At 45.5% G+C, this 20,303-nt stretch overlaps 1 protein-coding gene across 1 annotated transcript in view; it reads right to left on the reverse strand.

The window, feature by feature from the left end:
- Positions 1-5,913: 5,913 nt before the first annotated feature.
- LOC122944474 (cytochrome P450 2W1-like) overlaps positions 5,914-20,303 on the reverse strand; it is a 33,198-nt gene continuing 18,808 nt past the window's right edge. Inside the window, exons 5-7 of the mRNA XM_044302785.1 lie at positions 9,638-9,822; positions 8,878-9,019; positions 5,914-6,129 (exon numbers count right to left, since the gene is read on the reverse strand). Of these exons, the coding sequence (XP_044158720.1) occupies positions 5,972-6,129; positions 8,878-9,019; positions 9,638-9,822 (485 nt within the window). The 3' untranslated portion in view covers positions 5,914-5,971. The remainder of the gene's footprint in view (positions 6,130-8,877; positions 9,020-9,637; positions 9,823-20,303) is intronic.

Raw genomic sequence — 20,303 nt, forward strand, 5'->3', positions numbered from 1 at the left:
CCGTAGCAGCCACTTCCCCTGTTTCCACTGTAGCTACTCCTCTGGTCCCCCACCTTCCATATGCTTTTTATGTGCTGGTGTCTTCTTATAGTATAGAGTTAGACCACAGCAGCAATGGGATTTTTGGTGACTTAGCTGGTGTAGTTGGACCTATGACCACACAAAAGGTCCACCATGTGTAAGTATCTTATACATAATATATCTCTGGGGTTCATTTCTTTATCCCAATCAGCACGTTGCCAATCTCCATTATGAAAAAATATATCTAATATATTTTTGGAAAGGGCACTCATTTAATTTGTTTTTTCTTTTTCTTTTTTAGGGTTGTATAGGATTAGAAAAAACGTGGCTGCTTTCTTCCAAAAGCAGTGCCACCACTGTCCACAGGTTGTGTGCAGTATTGCGTCTATTCCCTTTAATGGAGCTGAGCTGTGATACCAGACACAGTTCCTGGATCTGTGTGTAGTGGCGTACATAGAGAAGTAAGGGCCCCCCATAGCAAGGATCAAACCGGCCCCCCACACAGGAAAGAAGGGTTTCTGTCTAAACCCCTTTCAATGACCCTTGGGCCATTTTTTCCACTGCCTCACTTGCTAAAAGTTGTTCCTTTAGAGCAGGGATGCTCAACCTGCGGCCCTCCAGCTGTTGTAAAACTACAACTCCCACGATGCCCTTCTGTAGGATGATAGCCGTAGGCTGTCAGGGAATGATGGGAGTTGTAGTTTTACAACAGCTGGAGGGCCGCAGGTTCGAGCATCCCTGCTTTAGAGGGTAGAGTCCTGACCAAGTTTTCACCCCCAGTAGAAGAGGGAATGATTCTAACTCTATATAATCTATAGACCCATGCTGTACCTCCATAGGCCACCAATTTCAGACATGGAATGATGGTTTTCAAATACAATTTTTAGCCTGTGGAACACTGTTGCCCTTGTCAATGCCCCTTTGTACCTTGGAGGAACATAAGAAAACAAGAAACTGAAAACACCTACAGAAAAATAATTGTTCAGACGGTTGAAATGTTTTTATGATTTCTATCATTCATTCAAAAAAACAGTAGGCCATGAAAATTTTGTACAATAAGTACAGTATGTGATAGTTTTCTGACTGATGTGTGAAGGTTCAATAAAGCTAATGTGGCTATGATGGTTTAGAAAACTGTACATACGGTACAGTGAGAGTAGCTGATCTCTAAGATATACAGGTTTATGTGATTTAGGCCTCCTGCAGGCGACCATATCCGTTTGGAAGTTTGTAAACCTCATATCTGCAAAGTACAGATGCCGGCTGTGTGCATCCTGCACTTTTCTCGGCCACCATTGTAGAAATGTCTATTCTTGTCCATAAAACACAGAGTAAATCCTGACAGGACTCCTAGAGGAGACCATGAGAGTCCTGATTACCCTAACTTTGCAAGGATTGACAGCCTTCTACATTCACTCACAGGGAGAGCTGTCAATCACTCTGTGTGGGCGGAGTTTTCAGGACTCTCAGGGCTGGAGAGAAGGAACTCATGAATAAGCCGGACTCTTCGGTGTGAGCTCCCAGCAAGTTTTAAAGGGGTTGTCCGGGTTCCATATCTTCTTCTTCCCCCACTCAGCACCTCTGACATGAGCATCGGAGCATTTCATGCTCCAATGCTCTCCCTTGCTCTCCTCTGTTTCAAGAGGTGGTAATGAAGGAGCCAGTTTTTCAAAACCAGAAAGGGAAGGTCCCCAGCACTTATGGAAGTGTTGGTGCTGTTGTAACACCCCAGAGTGGTGTTACCACTTCTGCACCTTGCTACTATCGTTTATGGTCTAACCTGTATTTCAGCTATATATTTATTTCCAGGTCCCTCAAAACTGTGCATTCCTAATAATGTTGTGTAACTGTTCATGTAATTTTCCTGGTTTACCAGCAGGTGGCAGCAAACACAGCAGAGCTATAGTTAGATAGAATGGAACCTTCCATTCCAATCTAACCCCCCCTCTGGAGGGAAGTGGGCGAATACTATTTCCTGCAGGAAGGGTAGGGACCAGTTAGAGTGAGTCTAGCTTATCCCCTGCTAGGGGACAGGTGTGCAGGGGAATGTCTCTGCTGGACATGCCCAAGCCAGCCAGAGCACCCTCAGCTCTGCTGACTATGGAGCTCAAAGCTTGAAGCCTCAGGAGGAAAGTTTCCTGGCATAACCATAAGTCAGACCAAAGAGACAAGTGTAGCATACAGAAGTAACAGTATATTAAGCAACCCTGTCAGTACAGCAGAGAGAGAGAGAGAAAGCAAGCAGTTATTGAAAAAGCCTGCAAGTTTTAATGCTAAAGCCTGCTGGGACCAAGACAAAGCTTGAAGACTGTTTCTGTATATTCAAGTAAAGCTGCTGTTCAACTACATATAAGGTGTGCACTCAATCTTTCTTTCAAACCCCTTAATTATATCCCCCCTAGCCAAATCCTGGAGTCCAGCCGTATCCAGGTAGGAGCACCGTGACACACAGAGAGACATTTTAGACCGCACTATACCCCTTGGCATCCCTACATCTGGGACGCGTTTTAGATATAGATGGCCCTAGGGGGAGGTGCCCATTGCAATCTGTTATACCATGTCCACATTTGCCTGGTGAAGTCCCCCAGACAGCAAGGAAAGGAACAACTCAAAAAAAGATGCAGTGAGTTCCAGAAAGGGGGCATGAAAGGACACCATTTATCACTGTGACGGCTGCCCTGAAAAACCTGGCCTGTGCATAAAGGATTGCTTCAAAGTGTACCACACATCCATGGAATCTTAATTTGATCCTTTATGTACCCTGTAATTTTACACTGCCCAGTTTACATGTTCACTTCCACTACACATTAACTTCTGGAAAACACCTGTAGAGTCAAAAGTGCTCCATCCACCACTTAAAAAATTCCTTGAGTGGTGTAGTTTCCAAAATGGGATCACTACTTGTGGTTTTCTACTGTAGGATCTTTTCTGACAATCTTTTCAATGGGTCTGTGTGGTCCGCATTTTGAGGACATATTCTTTTTACAGAATGGACACATAGATGCGAAAAGCACACATTGGACATATGGATGCGGAAAGCATATTAACCATTCTGAAAAAAGATAGAACACGTCCTACCTAGCCGTAAAATGCGGGCCACGGACCTATTGGAGTCAATGGGTCTGCAAAAGATGCAGATCCAACACAGACGGTACGGATTTAGTAGGGTTAAGGCTACATGCACACGACCGTATGTGTTTTGCGGTCCGCAAAAAAAAACGGATGACGTTCCGCATGGCATCCATTTTTTTTGCGTATCCGTTTTTTTGTGGATCCAATGTACTAATGCCTATCCTTGTCCGCAAACTAGAAAAAAATAGGACATGCACTATTTTTTTTGCGGAGCAACGGAACGGAAATACTGATGCGGACAGCACACTTTTTTTGCGGACCCATTGAAATGAATAGGTCCGCATCCTATCCGCAAAAAAAAAACGGATCGGACACGGAAACAAAATACGGTCGTGGGCATGAGGCCTAAGACTCATGCTTTATGGGATGTGTTAACTAAACTTAAGTTAACTAAACGCGTTAAGCAATTGCTTTTCAATGGCTTCTGTTTCCAGATAATCTGATGAGATAATGAAATTTGAGTTAAGGGTTCGAGTGCTACCACTGCTGCATCTGTATCTGTATTTTGAGGATTTCTGGCACTTGTGGTGACCATGCTGGGATACTGCATTTCAGCTCCCATTCAATGCTGGCACGAGAAACTACTCAGAGGTCTAGTATTTAAAAATGGTGCCCACTCACGAGTGCAGTGGGCCACATAGCTACCGGGTGCCTGCTGTTTTAAACAGCAGGTACGGGGGACTATTGTATGCGACCACAGCATCTGGGAGGTTAAAAACAGGGAGTATGCGCTCTCTGCCATGCATCTGGCGAGAAGCGGGAGAGCTGAAGTGTGTGTGCAGCAGCCTCGGTCCTCCCCAGTGACAAGAGTTTGCTGCAGGAACATAGTGTAATCCTCATAAACTCCAATGATAATGAATTGGAGTCTTTGAGAGAAGCAATCTTAGGCTACATTCACACGTCAGTATTTTTCTATATCCCGAATTTCGGGCCGTTTTTTGCGGATCCGTTGTTCCTGAAAATGTTTCCGTATGTCATCCGTTTTTTGCGGATCCGCAAAAAAACGGAAACATGTATAAATTTCACAAAGCAAATAAAGTTGTTTGTATTTCTTTGGAAAAAATATGAAAAAAAAAAGTGAATAAGTGATTTCTGTGGGCAGGATTTAATTTCCAGGAACGGATTCCTCATAAAACGGATGACATACGTAATGACATACGAATGTCATCCGTTTTTTGCGGAACCATTGACTTTGTATTGTACCAGGATCCGATTTTTGCGGAAAAGAATAGGTCAAGTTTTATATTTAATCGGACATACGGAACAACGGAAACGGACAGCGCACACTGTGTTGTCCGATTTTTTCCAGGACCCATTGAAAATGAATGGGTCCAGAACTGGTCCTGATCTGTTCCGCAAAAAACGGAACAGATCAGGAAAGAAAAAACGGACGTGTGAATGGACCCTAAAAGTGTAAAAAAAAGTTTTTAAAAATGTAAAAAAAATATAAAAGTCAAATCACCCCCTTTCCCCAAAATTAAAATACATAAACAATAAAAAATAAACATCATGGGCATTACCGCATGCAAAACGCCTGTACTAGTAAGGCTACTTTCACACTAGCGTTCGGGGCTCTGCTTGTGAGTTCCGTTTGAAGGCTCTCACAAGCGGCCCCGAACGGATCCGTCCAGCCCTAATGCATTCTGAGTGGATGCGGATCCGCTCAGAATGCATCAGTCTGGCACCGTCTGTCCTCCGCTCCGCTCAGCAGGCGGACACCCGAACGCTGCTTGCAGCCTGGCCGTGCGGAGGCAAACGGATCCGTCCAGACTTACAATGTAAGTCAATGGGGACGGATCCGTTCAAAGGTGACACAATATGGTGCATTTTTAAAACGGATCCGTCCCCCATTGACTTTCAATGTAAAGTCTGGACGGATCCGTCTGAATACAAATTGTACTTAGACTTTTGAAGTAAAATATAATGCAGACGGTTCCGTCTGAACGGATACCATCGTTTGCAGACGGAACCAATTTGCCGTTTCTTTATTGCTTCAAAAGTGATCAAAAAGTCGCTAAAACATACAGATTGCCCTGCAAAAAATTTGCCCTCACACAGCTATGTGCACATAAAAATAAAAAACTTATGATGGTCATAATATGGCAATGCAAAGTAAAAATTTGTTTTTTTCCAAGGTGTTTATTTTCTTTTCAGTAATAAAATGCAAAAAAACTGCACATATTTGGTATTGTTTTAATCGTACCAAACCGGAGAATGGAAGTAACTGGTAAGTTATACTGCATAGGAAACACTGTAAAAAAAACAAAAAAAAAACATAAAACTGTGGCGGAATTTCTTTTTGATATAATTCCATGCCATTTGGAATTTTTTCGCCACTTCCCACTAAATTGTATGCAACTTTAAATGGAGACATTAGAAAGTACAACTTGTCCTGCAAAAAACAAGCCGTCATACGGCTATGTGAATGGAAAAATTAAAAAAGCTATGGCTTTCAGATTGCTGGGAGTTAAAAAAAAAAAAAACTAAAGAGGTTCCAGCTTTTACAGGAGGTGAGAATAAGATTTTTCTTTAGAGGAAAATGTTGAGATACTGTAACAGGGATTATTTGTCATATGGCTTGTTCTTGGGGTGTAACCTCTAATAAATCCAGAGATAAACAGGGTCATTTATCAAACTGGTGTAAAGTAGAACTGGCTTAGTTGCCCATAGCAACCAATCAGATTCCACCTTTCATTTTCCAAAGGAGCTGTCCAAAATGAAAGGTGGAATCTGATTGGTTGCTATAGGCCACTAAGCCAGTTCTACTTTACACCAGTTTGATAAATGACCCCCAAAGTGCAGTCCTCCTGTAGACTAATTATTTCACCTCAGCACAACACTCCAGGTGAGGCTGCGGCCTTAGAGTAAAACACGGGTCGGCATCGAGGTCTAACTCCATACCAGGTGGAGGGCTAAACGTGAACTTTTGAAGCAGCTCCATCTTCGCAAGACTCTCTCCCAAGCAAAGTCTTCGCCCTACAAGAAAAGCCCAAAAATGTAAGAAAAGAATTCCTGATGCAGGAGATTATTTATTCCTGATGCAGGAGATTATTTAGTTCATTTACCAAACTGGTGTAAAGTAGAACTGGCTTAGTTGCCCGTAGCAACCAATCGGCTTCTACCTTACTTTACACCAGTTTGATAAATGACCCCATATGTTTGCCGTAAACTGGCTAAACTGAATAAAGGAACTGTACAGGATTAGACAAACATGGCTTTTTTCATCCAGATAGAGCGCCACATCTGGTTTACGTCCGGTATTGTGGATTAGCCACATTGGGGTGAACAGGACTGCGCTGCAATACGACACACAACCTGGCGTGGTGCTGTTTTTGGGTGATGCACGAATGCGCGCTGATGCAGCCGTTTTGATAAATCTCCCTGATGGTGTTCTTGATAAGGAATGGCAGTACCCTAATTGTGCCAGCTCAAGGGTTCCAGTAAGTGCCAGTGTGAGCCTACAGGTGGTCCTAATGTTCTCGGACGAATTTGAGATTTCTGGGACCCCAACCAAAGTAAGGGCTAGTGGGCCGGCTCTATTGCTAAGCTCCGCCTGTTGCACAGCTAAGCTCCACCCTTATTAGCCCGCTAAACCCCACTCTCAACTTAGCAGTGCAGCCTGGGCACCACTGCCTGTGTCAGCCATAATTCTCCCCTACAAATGCCAGCCCAGTGTCTCCATAAGGGTGCATTTAAACGACCGTATTTTTGGGTCCGCATCCGTTCCGAAATTTTGCGGAATGGATGTGGACCTATTCATTTCAATGGGGCCGCAAAAGATGTGGACAGCACACTGTGGGCACCTTGGACTTCCTCACACTTCTTCCCTCCTCCATTTTGTACCTCAGTGTCCGTGTAACACTTTGTAAAGGACCAGTGGAGCAGTTGCTCATGGCAACCAATCAGATCGCTGCTTTCACTTTTCCACAGAGTGGAATCTAATTGGTTGCTTTCAGCAGCTACCTCAGAGCAGGAACAATATAATTTTTGCTCGCTATGTGATGCCAAAAAAGTGGCATTAGGCTAAATGCACACGATCAGGATTGCGTGCGGATTTGCGTGTGGAAAATCCGCACCGTAGGTCATGTACATTGTATTCTATGAGAATCTGAAATTATCAATGCACACGATGCAGATTTTTTCCACACAGATTTTGACCTGCGGTGCGGATTTTAAAATCTGCAGCATGGCAATTTATTTTATTTTTCCTGACTGGATTTTCTCCATTCACTTAAGCCTCTTGCACATGACTGTATGGCTTTTTAAAGTATTTTGCGGTCCGCAAAAAATACGGATGACGTCCGTGTGCATTCTGTTTTTTTCGGAACGGAACAGCTGGCCCCTGATAGAACAGTACTATCCTTATCTGTTATGCGGACAATAATAGGACATGTTCTATCTTTGAACGGAAAAATGGAAATGTGGAAACGGAAGGTACCTTCCGTTTTTTTGCGGATCCATTAAAATGAATGATTCTATATACGGTCCGTATACAGAACGCAAAAAAACGGAACAGAAACGGAAAAAAGAAAAATTTGTGTGCAAGAGGCCTTAGTAAAATCCGCATGCGGAAAATCTGCACCAAATCTGCACCAACTGATGCGGATTGACCGCACGGATTTGCCTGCGAACATCTGTGGATTTCAGTGCAGATTCTCGGCACATGAATCCTGAATGTGTGCATGTTGACTTTACTGCTGTCTCCGTACAGCATTAAAATGTATGAGCAGAGCGTAGGCAAAATTCGCATTGCCCAAAGTCGCGGACGACTTCGGTAAATTATTTTGGTATTCCTATCTGCATCTTTAAAAACATTTTAAAATAGGAATCCGAAGTTGGGTTTGGAATACCGAATTAATTCACAGAACTCTCGCGGGACTTCGGGCCATACGAATTTTGTCTACACGCAACCCATACATTTTGAATGAAGTTTTTGAATGAATTGACTTTGGATCTATGATCGGAAGCTCAATTCGCTCAAGACTAGTGCCAGGCATACACCACCATATAAAAGAAATGTATGTGCGTTCAATGGTGGATTACGCATATATGCGGCCCCAAGTTATGTCTGGGGGCCCCCTTCACACTGCTAATCTATGCCCTGTCATTGTTTTTTTTTTTTCCATTTCCATCCCATTTTGATTTTTTTTCCAGCTTTTCACTATATTGAATGCAATAGGAAATGGTGTCATTAAAAAGTAAAACTTATCCCACAAATGACTACCTCTCATATAGCAATGTGAATGGAAAAATAAAAAATTAAAACGCAATAACAGAAAATCACAAGGTCCTGTAAGGGTTAATTTCCGTCCCCTTTGGGCCATAGAGCCCCACTTAGGCTGGGTTCACATAACGTTTTTGTCTTACATTTAATGTATACAAAATATGTATGCTTTAGGCCCCATTCACATGACTGTATTTTTACGGATGTGGACCCATTCATTTCAAGGGGGCCTCAAAAAATGCCGACAGCAAACCATGTGCTTTCCGCATCCATCTATCTGTTCTGCAGCCCCGCAAAAAAAGATAGAACATGTCCTATTCTTGTCCATTTTGTGGACAAGAATATGCATTGTTACAATGGATCCGCAAAAAAGAAGAAGAATGCAACATGGACATCATCCGTATTTTTTGGGCAACCACGTTTTGTGGACCGCAAGATACATATGGTCATGTGAATGGGGCCTTAAACGGATGCCTGCATGGAGGTCATCAATGAGTTACCCATGGAGAAGGGCACAAAAGCTGCTTTCTTTACAAATTTCCCCTCAGCATCCAAGAAGTGGTCAGGATTAAACTGGAATGGCGTCTCCCAGTGACGTTTGTCGTACAGCACGGATGTAAGCAGCGGGATCACAGTTGTTCCCTGGGAAGGAGAATAGTAAAAGAAGATGTATTTATGTCATGGTTGTAATCTCCATTCATCTGCTGAACCAACCTGCCTCAGAAGCCAGAACACCATGCTACCTTGTTATGGTCATTATTAGAGGGTTTATTGGAGATGAATTTCTTGTACGGGGCTTTTATGACTGACAATTTTATATATTTTTTTTGTGGGGAGCGGTCATAACCAGACCCCTTTTCATAAGTCAAACCCTTTTACACAGACAGCAGCGGCCCCTGAATGCGCATTTGAATGCCGGCACTAAGCCGATAATGCATCCCGACACCATACACAAGAAATGTTCAGTCTAGTTGGTCTCCAATTTCTCTGGGAACCTCCTGGACATTTTGGAAAAGTATGTTGTAAACGTATTCCCCAAAAATATCTCTTATAATTGAACTGACCCGGCGATCAATCGGTTGGTATTGGTTTGGCTTTAGAAATCCACAGTCAGCTAGTAGTATCATAGAATTGCACGCTCGCAAGTCAAACAAATGGGTGACCATGCAATTACATGAATGGGCCCAGTTGAACTCCCCTCCTTATCCTAGGACCCAAAAGCAGTGATGTACCCAATCTCTTCTCAAGGAATTCACTTACCTTTGGGATATGGTAACCTTTGAAATACGTGTCTCTAGATGTGGCATGTGGAATATTTGGAATGAGGTTGGCAAATCTCTGAACTTCATGTACCACAGCGTTGGTATACGGCATTGCATTTCTGTCTTCAAATCTTGGTAGACGTCCGGATTCGAGAACCAAAATAATTTCTTTTTTAACTTTTTCTGCAAGTGTATAAAACGCCTTTTTTAGTTGGTATATCTCAATGTGGTTCCTGTTTCCACCATTTTAGAGTCCGTTTATGCTATTTACACTGAATCTGTACATCATGTAATGGATAAATGCACCTGATCCGTCAGTGACCTTCAATTTTGGCTCTTAGAGGGGTCCCAAGTCTTTGTCGAAGCCTTTTAAAGGCACCGTTGGGGATTTATTTTTTTTTTTTTTATTATTGCATTGTACTTAGTTTGAGCTAAAAATCATTTTTTTCAATTGGTTTTTAATAAAAATTTTGAACCCCTGTCTTTGTGCAGCCTTGAGTTTCTCTAGTAGCAGGCTCTAAATTTTCACTCTTTTCCATCTGGCAGCTGAGCTGACGGCTCCTTATCTCTGACCTTATAAACACTCATAATAACTCAATTCTTATTTTACTGATAAAAATGTTGCTTAAATAAGTGTTTATGACTAGGGATGAGCGAACTCGAACTGTATAGTTCGGGTTCGTACCGAATTTTGGGGTGTCCGTGACACGGACCCGAACCCGGACATTTTCGTAAAAGTCCGGGTTCGGGTTCGGTGTTCGTCGCTTTCTTCGCGCTTTTGTGACGCTTTCTTGGCGCTTTTTGAAAGGCTGCAAAGCAGCCAATCAACAAGCGTCATACTACTTGCCCCAAGAGGCCATCACAGCCATGCCTACTATTGGCATGGCTGTGATTGGCCAGAGCACCATGTGACCCAGCCTCTATTTAAGCTGGAGTCACATAGCGCCGCCCGTCACTCTGCTCTGATTAGCGTAGGGAGAGGTTGCGGCTGCGACAGTAGGGCGAGATTAGGCAGATTAACTCCTCCAAAGGACTTGATTAACTGATCGATCTGCAGCTGTGGATCATTGAGCTGCTGATCCTCAATTGCTCACTGTTTTTAGGCTGCACAGACCGTTTGTCAGTCTCATTTTTCTGGGGTGATCGGCGGCCATTTTGTGTCTTGTGGTGCGCCAGCACAAGCTGCGACCAAGTGCATTTAACCCTCAATGGTGTGGTTGTTTTTTGGCTAAAGCCTACATCAGGGTGAAGCTGTGACACCAAGTGCATTTAACCAGCAATAGTCTGTTCATTTTTTGGCCATATACAAAATCAGGGGCAAGCTGCGCCTGTCACCAAGTGCATTTAACCCTCAATGGTGTGGTTGTTTTTTGGCTAAAGCCTACATCAGGGTGAAGCTGTCACACCAAGTGCATTTAACCAGCAATAGTCTGTTCATTTTTTGGCCATATACAAAATCAGGGGCAAGCTGCGCCTGTCACCAAGTGCATTTAACCCTCAATGGTGTGGTTGTTTTTTGGCTAAAGCCTACATCAGGGTGAAGCTGTCACACCAAGTGCATTTAACCAGCAATAGTCTGTTCATTTTTTGGCCATATACAAAATCAGGGGCAAGCTGCGCCTGTCACCAAGTGCATTTAACCCTCAATGGTGTGGTTGTTTTTTGGCTAAAGCCTACATCAGGGTGAAGCTGTCACACCAAGTGCATTTAACCAGCAATAGTCTGTTCATTTTTTGGCCATATCCCAGTCTAATTCTGTCACTAAATCCATACCGGTCACCCAGCGCCTAAATACTAGGCCTCAAATTTATATCCAGCTAAATCTGTCCCTAGTGCTGTAGCTGGGCGAGTTATTTAGTGTCCGTTCAAGCACATTTCTTGTTCTGGGTTGAAATACAATTCCCAATTTAGCAATTTCATAATTTAGTGGTTCCTGCTATATCAGAGCTCTTTGAAATCTATCCCAAAAAGGGTATATAATATTGAAGGTGCACATAGGGTCATTCAGAGTAACTTCACACACACCCGCTACTGTGTATTTCCAAGTCTAATTCTGTCACTAAATCCATACCGGTGACCCAGCGCCTAAATACTAGGCCTCAAATTTAATTCCCTCTAAATCTCTCGTTACCCACCGCTGTACTGTTGTTGCTGGGCAAGATATTTAGTGTCCGTCAAAGCACATTTTTTGTTCTGGGTTGAAGTACAATTCCCAATTTAGCAATTTCATAATTTAGTGGTTTCTGCTATATCAGAGCTATTTGAAATCTATCCCAAAAAGGGTATATAATATTGAAGGTGCACATAGGGTCATTCAGAATAACTTCACACACACCCGCTACTGTGTATTTCCAAGTCTAATTCTGTCACTAAACCCATACCTGTCACCCAGCGCCTAAATACTAGGCCTCAAATTTAAATCCCTCTAAATCTCTCGTTACCGTTGTCCTGTTGTAGCTGGGAAAGTTATTTAGTGCCCGTCAAAGCACATTTTTTGTTCTGGGTTGAAGTACAATTCCCAATTTAGCAATTTCATAATTTAGTGGTTCCTGCTATATCAGAGCTATTTGAAATCTATCCCAAAAAGGGTATATAATATTGAAGGTGCACATAGGGTCATTCAGAATAACTTCACACACACCCGCTACTGTGTATTTCCAAGTCTAATTCTGTCACTAAATCCATACCGGTGACCCAGCGCCTAAATACTAGGCCTCAAATTTAATTCCCTCTAAATCTCTCGTTACCCACCGGTGTACTGTTGTTGCTGGGCAAGATATTTAGTGTCCGTCAAAGCACATTTTTTGTTCTGGGTTGAAGTACAATTCCCAATTTAGCAATTTCATAATTTAGTGGTTTCTGCTATATCAGAGCTATTTGAAATCTATCCCAAAAAGGGTATATAATATTGAAGGTGCACATAGGGTCATTCAGAATAACTTCACACACACCCGCTACTGTGTATTTCCAAGTCTAATTCTGTCACTAAACCCATACCTGTCACCCAGCGCCTAAATACTAGGCCTCAAATTTAAATCCCTCTAAATCTCTCGTTACCGTTGTCCTGTTGTAGCTGGGAAAGTTATTTAGTGCCCGTCAAAGCACATTTTTTGTTCTGGGTTGAAGTACAATTCCCAATTTAGCAATTTCATAATTTAGTGGTTCCTGCTATATCAGAGCTATTTGAAATCTATCCCAAAAAGGGTATATAATATTGAAGGTGCACATAGGGTCATTCAGAATAACTTCACACACACCCGCTACTGTGTATTTCCAAGTCTAATTCTGTCACTAAATCCATACCGGTGACCCAGCGCCTAAATACTAGGCCTCAAATTTAATTCCCTCTAAATCTCTCGTTACCCACCGCTGTACTGTTGTTGCTGGGCAAGATATTTAGTGTCCGTCAAAGCACATTTTTTGTTCTGGGTTGAAGTACAATTCCCAATTTAGCAATTTCATAATTTAGTGGTTTCTGCTATATCAGAGCTATTTGAAATCTATCCCTAAAAGGGTATATAATATTGAAGGTGCACATAGGGTCATTCAGAATAACTTCACACACACCCGCTACTGTGTATTTCCAAGTCTAATTCTGTCACTAAACCCATACCTGTCACCCAGCGCCTAAATACTAGGCCTCAAATTTATATCCAGCTAAATCTGTCCCTAGTGCTGTAGCTGGGCGAGTTATTTAGTGTCCGTTCAAGCACATTTCTTGTTCTGGGTTGAAATACAATTCCCAATTTAGCAATTTCATAATTTAGTGGTTCCTGCTATATCAGAGCTCTTTGAAATCTATCCCAAAAAGGGTATATAATATTGAAGGTGCACATAGGGTCATTCAGAGTAACTTCACACACACCCGCTACTGTGTATTTCCAAGTCTAATTCTGTCACTAAATCCATACCGGTGACCCAGCGCCTAAATACTAGGCCTCAAATTTAATTCCCTCTAAATCTCTCGTTACCCACCGTTGTACTGTTGTTGCTGGGCAAGATATTTAGTGTCCGTCAAAGCACATTTTTTGTTCTGGGTTGAAGTACAATTCCCAATTTAGCAATTTCATAATTTAGTGGTTTCTGCTATATCAGAGCTATTTGAAATCTATCCCTAAAAGGGTATATAATATTCAAGGTGCACATTGGGTCATTCAGAATAACTTCACACACACACGCTTCTGTGCATTTCCAAGTCTAATTCTGTCACTAAATCCATACCGGTCACCCAGCGCCTAAATACTAGGCCTCAAATTTATATCCCGCTGAATTTGAATACAATACATTGGGCCAAATAATATATTTGTTGTTGTGGTGAACCATAACAATGAGAAAAACATCTAGTAAGGGACGCGGACGTGGACATGGTCGTGGTGGTGTTAGTGGACCCTCTGGTGCTGGGAGAGGACGTGGCCGTTCTGCCACATCCACACGTCCTAGTGTACCAACTACTTCAGGTCCCAGTAGCCGCCAGAATTTACAGCGATATATGGTGGGGCCCAATGCCGTTCTAAGGATGGTAAGGCCTGAGCAGGTACAGGCATTAGTCAATTGGGTGGCCGACAGTGGATCCAGCACGTTCACATTATCTCCCACCCAGTCTTCTGCAGAAAGCGCACAGATGGCGCCTGAAAACCAACCCCATCAGTCTGTCACATCACCCCCATGCATACCAGGGAAACTGTCTCAGCCTCAAGTTATGCAGCAGTCTCTTATGCTGTTTGAAGACTCCGCTGGCAGGGTTTCCCAAGGGCATCCACCTAGCCCTTCCCCAGCGGTGAAAGACATAGAATGCACTGACGCACAACCACTTATGTTTCCTGATGATGAGGACATGGGAATACCACCTCAGCATGTCTCTGATGATGACGAAACACAGGTGCCAACTGCTGCGTCTTTCTGCAGTGTGCAGACTGAACAGGAGGTCAGGGATCAAGACTGGGTGGAAGACGATGCAGGGGACGATGAGGTCCTAGACCCCACATGGAATGAAGGTCGTGCCACTGACTTTCACAGTTCGGAGGAAGAGGCAGTGGTGAGACCGAGCCAACAGCGTAGCAAAAGAGGGAGCAGTGGGCAAAAGCAGAACACCCGCCGCCAAGAGACTCCGCCTGCTACTGACCGCCGCCATCTGGGACCGAGCACCCCAAAGGCAGCTTCAAGGAGTTCCCTGGCATGGCACTTCTTCAAACAATGTGCTGACGACAAGACCCGAGTGGTTTGCACGCTGTGCCATCAGAGCCTGAAGCGAGGCATTAACGTTCTGAACCTGAGCACAACCTGCATGACCAGGCACCTGCATGCAAAGCATGAACTGCAGTGGAGTAAACACCTTAAAACCAAGGAAGTCACTCAGGCTCCCCCTGCTACCTCTTCTGCTGCTGCCGCCTCGGCCTATTCTGCTGCTGCCGCCTCGGCCTCTTCCTCCGCCTCTGGAGGAACGTTGGCACCTGCCGCCCAGCAAACAGGGGATGTACCACCAACACCACCACCACCACCTCCGTCACCAAGCGTCTCAACCATGTCACACGCCAGCGTTCAGCTCTCCATCTCACAAACATTTGATAGAAAGCGTAAATTCCCACCTAGCCACCCTCGATCCCTGGCCCTGAATGCCAGCATTTCTAAACTACTGGCCTATGAAATGCTGTCATTTAGGCTGGTGGACACAGACAGCTTCAAACAGCTCATGTCGCTTGCTGTCCCACAGTATGTTGTTCCCAGCCGGCACTACTTCTCCAAGAGAGCCGTGCCTTCCCTGCACAACCAAGTATCCGATAAAATCAAGTGTGCACTGCGCAACGCCATCTGTAGCAAGGTCCACCTAACCACAGATACGTGGACCAGTAAGCACGGCCAGGGACGCTATATCTCCCTAACTGCACACTGGGTAAATGTAGTGGCAGCTGGGCCCCAGGCGGAGAGCTGTTTGGCGCACGTCCTTCCGCCGCCAAGGATCGCAGGGCAACATTCTTTGCCTCCTGTTGCCACCTCCTCCTTCTCGGCTTCCTCCTCCTCTTCTTCCACCTGCTCATCCAGTCAGCCACACACCTTCACCACCAACTTCAGCACAGCCCGGGGTAAACGTCAGCAGGCCATTCTGAAACTCATATGTTTGGGGGACAGGCCCCACACCGCACAGGAGTTGTGGCGGGGTATAGAACAACAGACCGACGAGTGGTTGCTGCCGGTGAGCCTCAAGCCCGGCCTGGTGGTGTGTGATAATGGGCGAAATCTCGTTGCAGCTCTGGGACTAGCCAATTTGACGCACATCCCTTGCTTGGCGCATGTGCTGAATTTGGTGGTGCAGAAGTTCATTCACAACTACCCCGACATGTCAGAGCTGCTGCATAAAGTGCGGGCCGTCTGTTCGCGCTTCCGGCGTTCACATCCTGCTGCTGCTCGCCTGTCTGCGCTACAGCGTAACTTCGGCCTTCCCGCTCACCGCCTCATATGCGACGTGCCCACCAGGTGGAACTCCACCTTGCACATGCTGGACAGACTGTGCGAGCAGCAGCAGGCCATAGTGGAGTTTCAGCTGCAGCACGCACGGGTCAGTCGCACTACAGAACAGCACCACTTCACCACCAATGACTGGGCCTCCATGCGAGACCTGTGTGCCCTGTTGCGCTGTTTCGAGTACTCCACCAACATGGCCAGTGGCGATGACACCGTTATCAGCGTTACAATACCACTTCTATGTCTCCTTGAGAAAACACTTAGGGCGATGATGGAACAGGAGGTGGCCCAGGAGGAGGAGGAGGAGGATGAGGAAGAGGGGTCATTTTTAGCACTTTCAGGCCAGTCTCTTCGAAGTGACTCAGAGGGAGGTTTTTTGCAACAGCAGAGGCCAGGTACAAATGTGGCCAGCCAGGGCCCACTACTGGAGGACGAGGAGGACGAGGATGAGGAGGAGGTGGAGGAGGATGAGGATGAAGCATGGTCACAGCGGGGTGGCACCCAACGCAGCTCGGGTCCATCACTGGTGCGTGGCTGGGGGGAAAGGCAGGACGATGACGATACGCCTCCCACAGAGGACAGCTTGTCCTTACCCCTGGGCAGCCTGGCACACATGAGCGACTACATGCTGCAGTGCCTGCGCAACGACAGCAGAGTTGCCCACATTTTAACCTGTGCGGACTACTGGGTTGCCACCCTGCTGGATCCACGCTACAAAGACAATGTGCCCACCTTACTTCCTGCACTGGAGCGTGATAGGAAGATGCGCGAGTACAAGCGCACGTTGGTAGACGCGCTACTGAGAGCATTCCCAAATGTCACAGGGGAACAAGTGGAAGCCCAAGGCCAAGGCAGAGGAGGAGCAAGAGGTCGCCAAGGCAGCTGTGTCACGGCCAGCTCCTCTGAGGGCAGGGTTAGCATGGCAGAGATGTGGAAAACTTTTGTCAACACGCCACAGCTAACTGCACCACCACCTGATACGCAACGTGTTAGCAGGAGGCAACATTTTACTAACATGGTGGAACAGTACGTGTGCACACCCCTCCACGTACTGACTGATGGTTCGGCCCCATTCAACTTCTGGGTCTCTAAATTGTCCACGTGGCCAGAGCTAGCCTTTTATGCCTTGGAGGTGCTGGCCTGCCCGGCAGCCAGCGTTTTGTCTGAACGTGTATTCAGCACGGCAGGGGGCGTCATTACAGACAAACGCAGCCGCCTGTCTACAGCCAATGTGGACAAGCTGACGTTCATAAAAATGAACCAGGCATGGATCCCACAGGACCTGTCCGTCCCTTGTCCAGATTAGACATTAACTACCTCCCCATAACCATATATTATTGGACTCCAGGGCACTTCCTCATTCAATCCTATTTTTATTTTCATTTTACCATTATATTGCGATGCTACCCAAAGTTGAATGAACCTCTCCTCTGCCTGTGTGCTAGGCCTAAATATATGCCAATGGACTGTTGCAGTGGTGGCTGACATGAAGCCTGATTCTCTGCTATGACATGCAGACTAATTCTCTGCTGACATGAAGCCAGATTGTCTGTTACGGGACCTCTCTCCTCTGCCTGGGTGCTGGGCCTAAATTTATGACAATGGACTGTTGCAGTGGTGGCTGACGTGAAGCCTGATTCTCTGCTATGACATGCAGACTGATTCTCTGCTGTCATGAAGCCAGATTGTCTGTTACGGGACCTTTCTCCTCTACCTGGGTTCTGGGCCTAAATTTATGAAAATTGACTCTTACAGTGGTGGGTGACGTGAAGCCTGATTCTCTGCTATGATATGAAGACTGATTCTCTGCTGACATGAAGCCAGATTGTCTGTTACGGGACCTTTCTCCTCTGCCTGGGTTCTGGGCCTAAATTTATGAAAATTGACTCTTACAGTGGTGGGTGACGTGAAGCCTGATTCTCTGCTATGATATGAAGACTGATTCTCTGCTGACATGAAGCCAGATTGTCTGTTACGGGACCTTTCTCCTCTGCCTGGGTTCTGGGCCTAAATTTATGAAAATTGACTCTTACAGTGGTGGGTGACGTGAAGCCTGATTCTCTGCTATGATATGAAGACTGATTCTCTGCTGACATGAAGCCAGATTGTCTGTTACGGGACCTTTCTCCTCTGCCTGGGTTCTGGGCCTAAATTTATGAAAATTGACTCTTACAGTGGTGGGTGACGTGAAGCCTGATTCTCTGCTATGATATGAAGACTGATTCTCTGCTGACATGAAGCCAGATTGTCTGTTACGGGACCTTTCTCCTCTGCCTGGGTTCTGGGCCTAAATTTATGAAAATTGACTCTTACAGTGGTGGGTGACGTGAAGCCTGATTCTCTGCTATGATATGAAGACTGATTCTCTGCTGACATGAAGCCAGATTGTCTGTTACGGGACCTTTCTCCTCTGCCTGGGTTCTGGGCCTAAATTTATGAAAATTGACTCTTACAGTGGTGGGTGACGTGAAGCCTGATTCTCTGCTATGATATGAAGACTGATTCTCTGCTGACATGAAGCCAGATTGTCTGTTACGGGACCTCTCTCCTCTGCCTGGGTGCTGGGCCTAAATATATGCCAATGGACTGTTGCAGTGGTGGCTGACGTGAAGCCTCATTCTCTGCTATGACATGCAGACTAATTCTCTGCTGACATGAAGACAGATTCTCTGTTACGGGACCTCTCTCCTCTGCCTGGGTGCCGGGGCCTAAATATCTGAGAATGGACTGTTCCAGTGGTGGCTGACGTGAAGCCTCATTCTCTGCTATGACATGCAGACTAATTCTCTGCTGACATGAAGACAGATTCTCTGTTACGGGACCTCCCTCCTCTGCCTGGGTGCTGGGCCTAAATATATGCCAATGGACTGTTGCAGTGGTGGCTGACGTGAAGCCTCATTCTCTGCTATGACATGCAGACTAATTCTCTGCTGACATGAAGACAGATTCTCTGTTACGGGACCTCCCTCCTCTGCCTGGGTGCTGGGCCTAAATATATGCCAATGGACTGTTGCAGTGGTGGCTGACGTGAAGCCTCATTCTCTGCTATGACATGCAGACTGATTCTCTGCTGACATGAAGCCAGATTCTCTGTTACGGGACCTCTCTCCTCTGCCTGTGTGTGTGCTGGGCCTAAATATATGCCAATGGACTGTTGCAGTGGTGGCTGACGTGAAGCCTCATTCTCTGCTATGACATGCAGACTGATTCTCTGCTGACATGAAGCCAGATTCTCTGTTACGGGACCTCTCTCCTCTGCCTGTGTGTGTGCTGGGCCTAAATATATGCCAATGGACTGTTGCAGTGGTGGCTGACGTGAAGCCTCATTCTCTGCTATGACATGCAGACTAATTCTCTGCTGACATGAAGACAGATTCTCTGTTACGGGACCTCCCTCCTCTGCCTGGGTGCTGGGCCTAAATATATGCCAATGGACTGTTGCAGTGGTGGCTGACGTGAAGCCTCATTCTCTGCTATGACATGCAGACTGATTCTCTGCTGACATGAAGCCAGATTCTCTGTTACGGGACCTCTCTCCTCTGCCTGTGTGTGTGCTGGGCCTAAATATATGCCAATGGACTGTTGCAGTGGTGGCTGACGTGAAGCCTCATTCTCTGCTATGACATGCAGACTGATTCTCTGCTGACATGAAGCCAGATTCTCTGTTACGGGACCTCTCTCCTCTGCCTGTGTGTGTGCTGGGCCTAAATATATGCCAATGGACTGTTGCAGTGGTGGCTGACGTGAAGCCTCATTCTCTGCTATGACATGCAGACTAATTCTCTGCTGACATGAAGACAGATTCTCTGTTACGGGACCTCCCTCCTCTGCCTGGGTGCTGGGCCTAAATATATGCCAATGGACTGTTGCAGTGGTGGCTGACGTGAAGCCTCATTCTCTGCTATGACATGCAGACTAATTCTCTGCTGACATGAAGACAGATTCTCTGTTACGGGACCTCTCTCCTCTGCCTGGGTGCCGGGGCCTAAATATCTGAGAATGGACTGTTCCAGTGGTGGGTGACGGGAAGCCAGATTCTCTGCTATGGAACCTCTCTCCAATTGATTTTGGTTAATTTTTATTTATTTAATTTTTATTTTAATTCATTTCCCTATCCACATTTGTTTGCAGGGGATTTACCTACATGTTGCTGCCTTTTGCAGCCCTCTAGCTCTTTCCTGGGCTGTTTTACAGCCTTTTTAGTG

This window comes from Bufo gargarizans, chromosome 8 (genome assembly GCF_014858855.1).
Source record: "Bufo gargarizans isolate SCDJY-AF-19 chromosome 8, ASM1485885v1, whole genome shotgun sequence".
Taxonomy (NCBI): domain Eukaryota; kingdom Metazoa; phylum Chordata; class Amphibia; order Anura; family Bufonidae; genus Bufo; species Bufo gargarizans.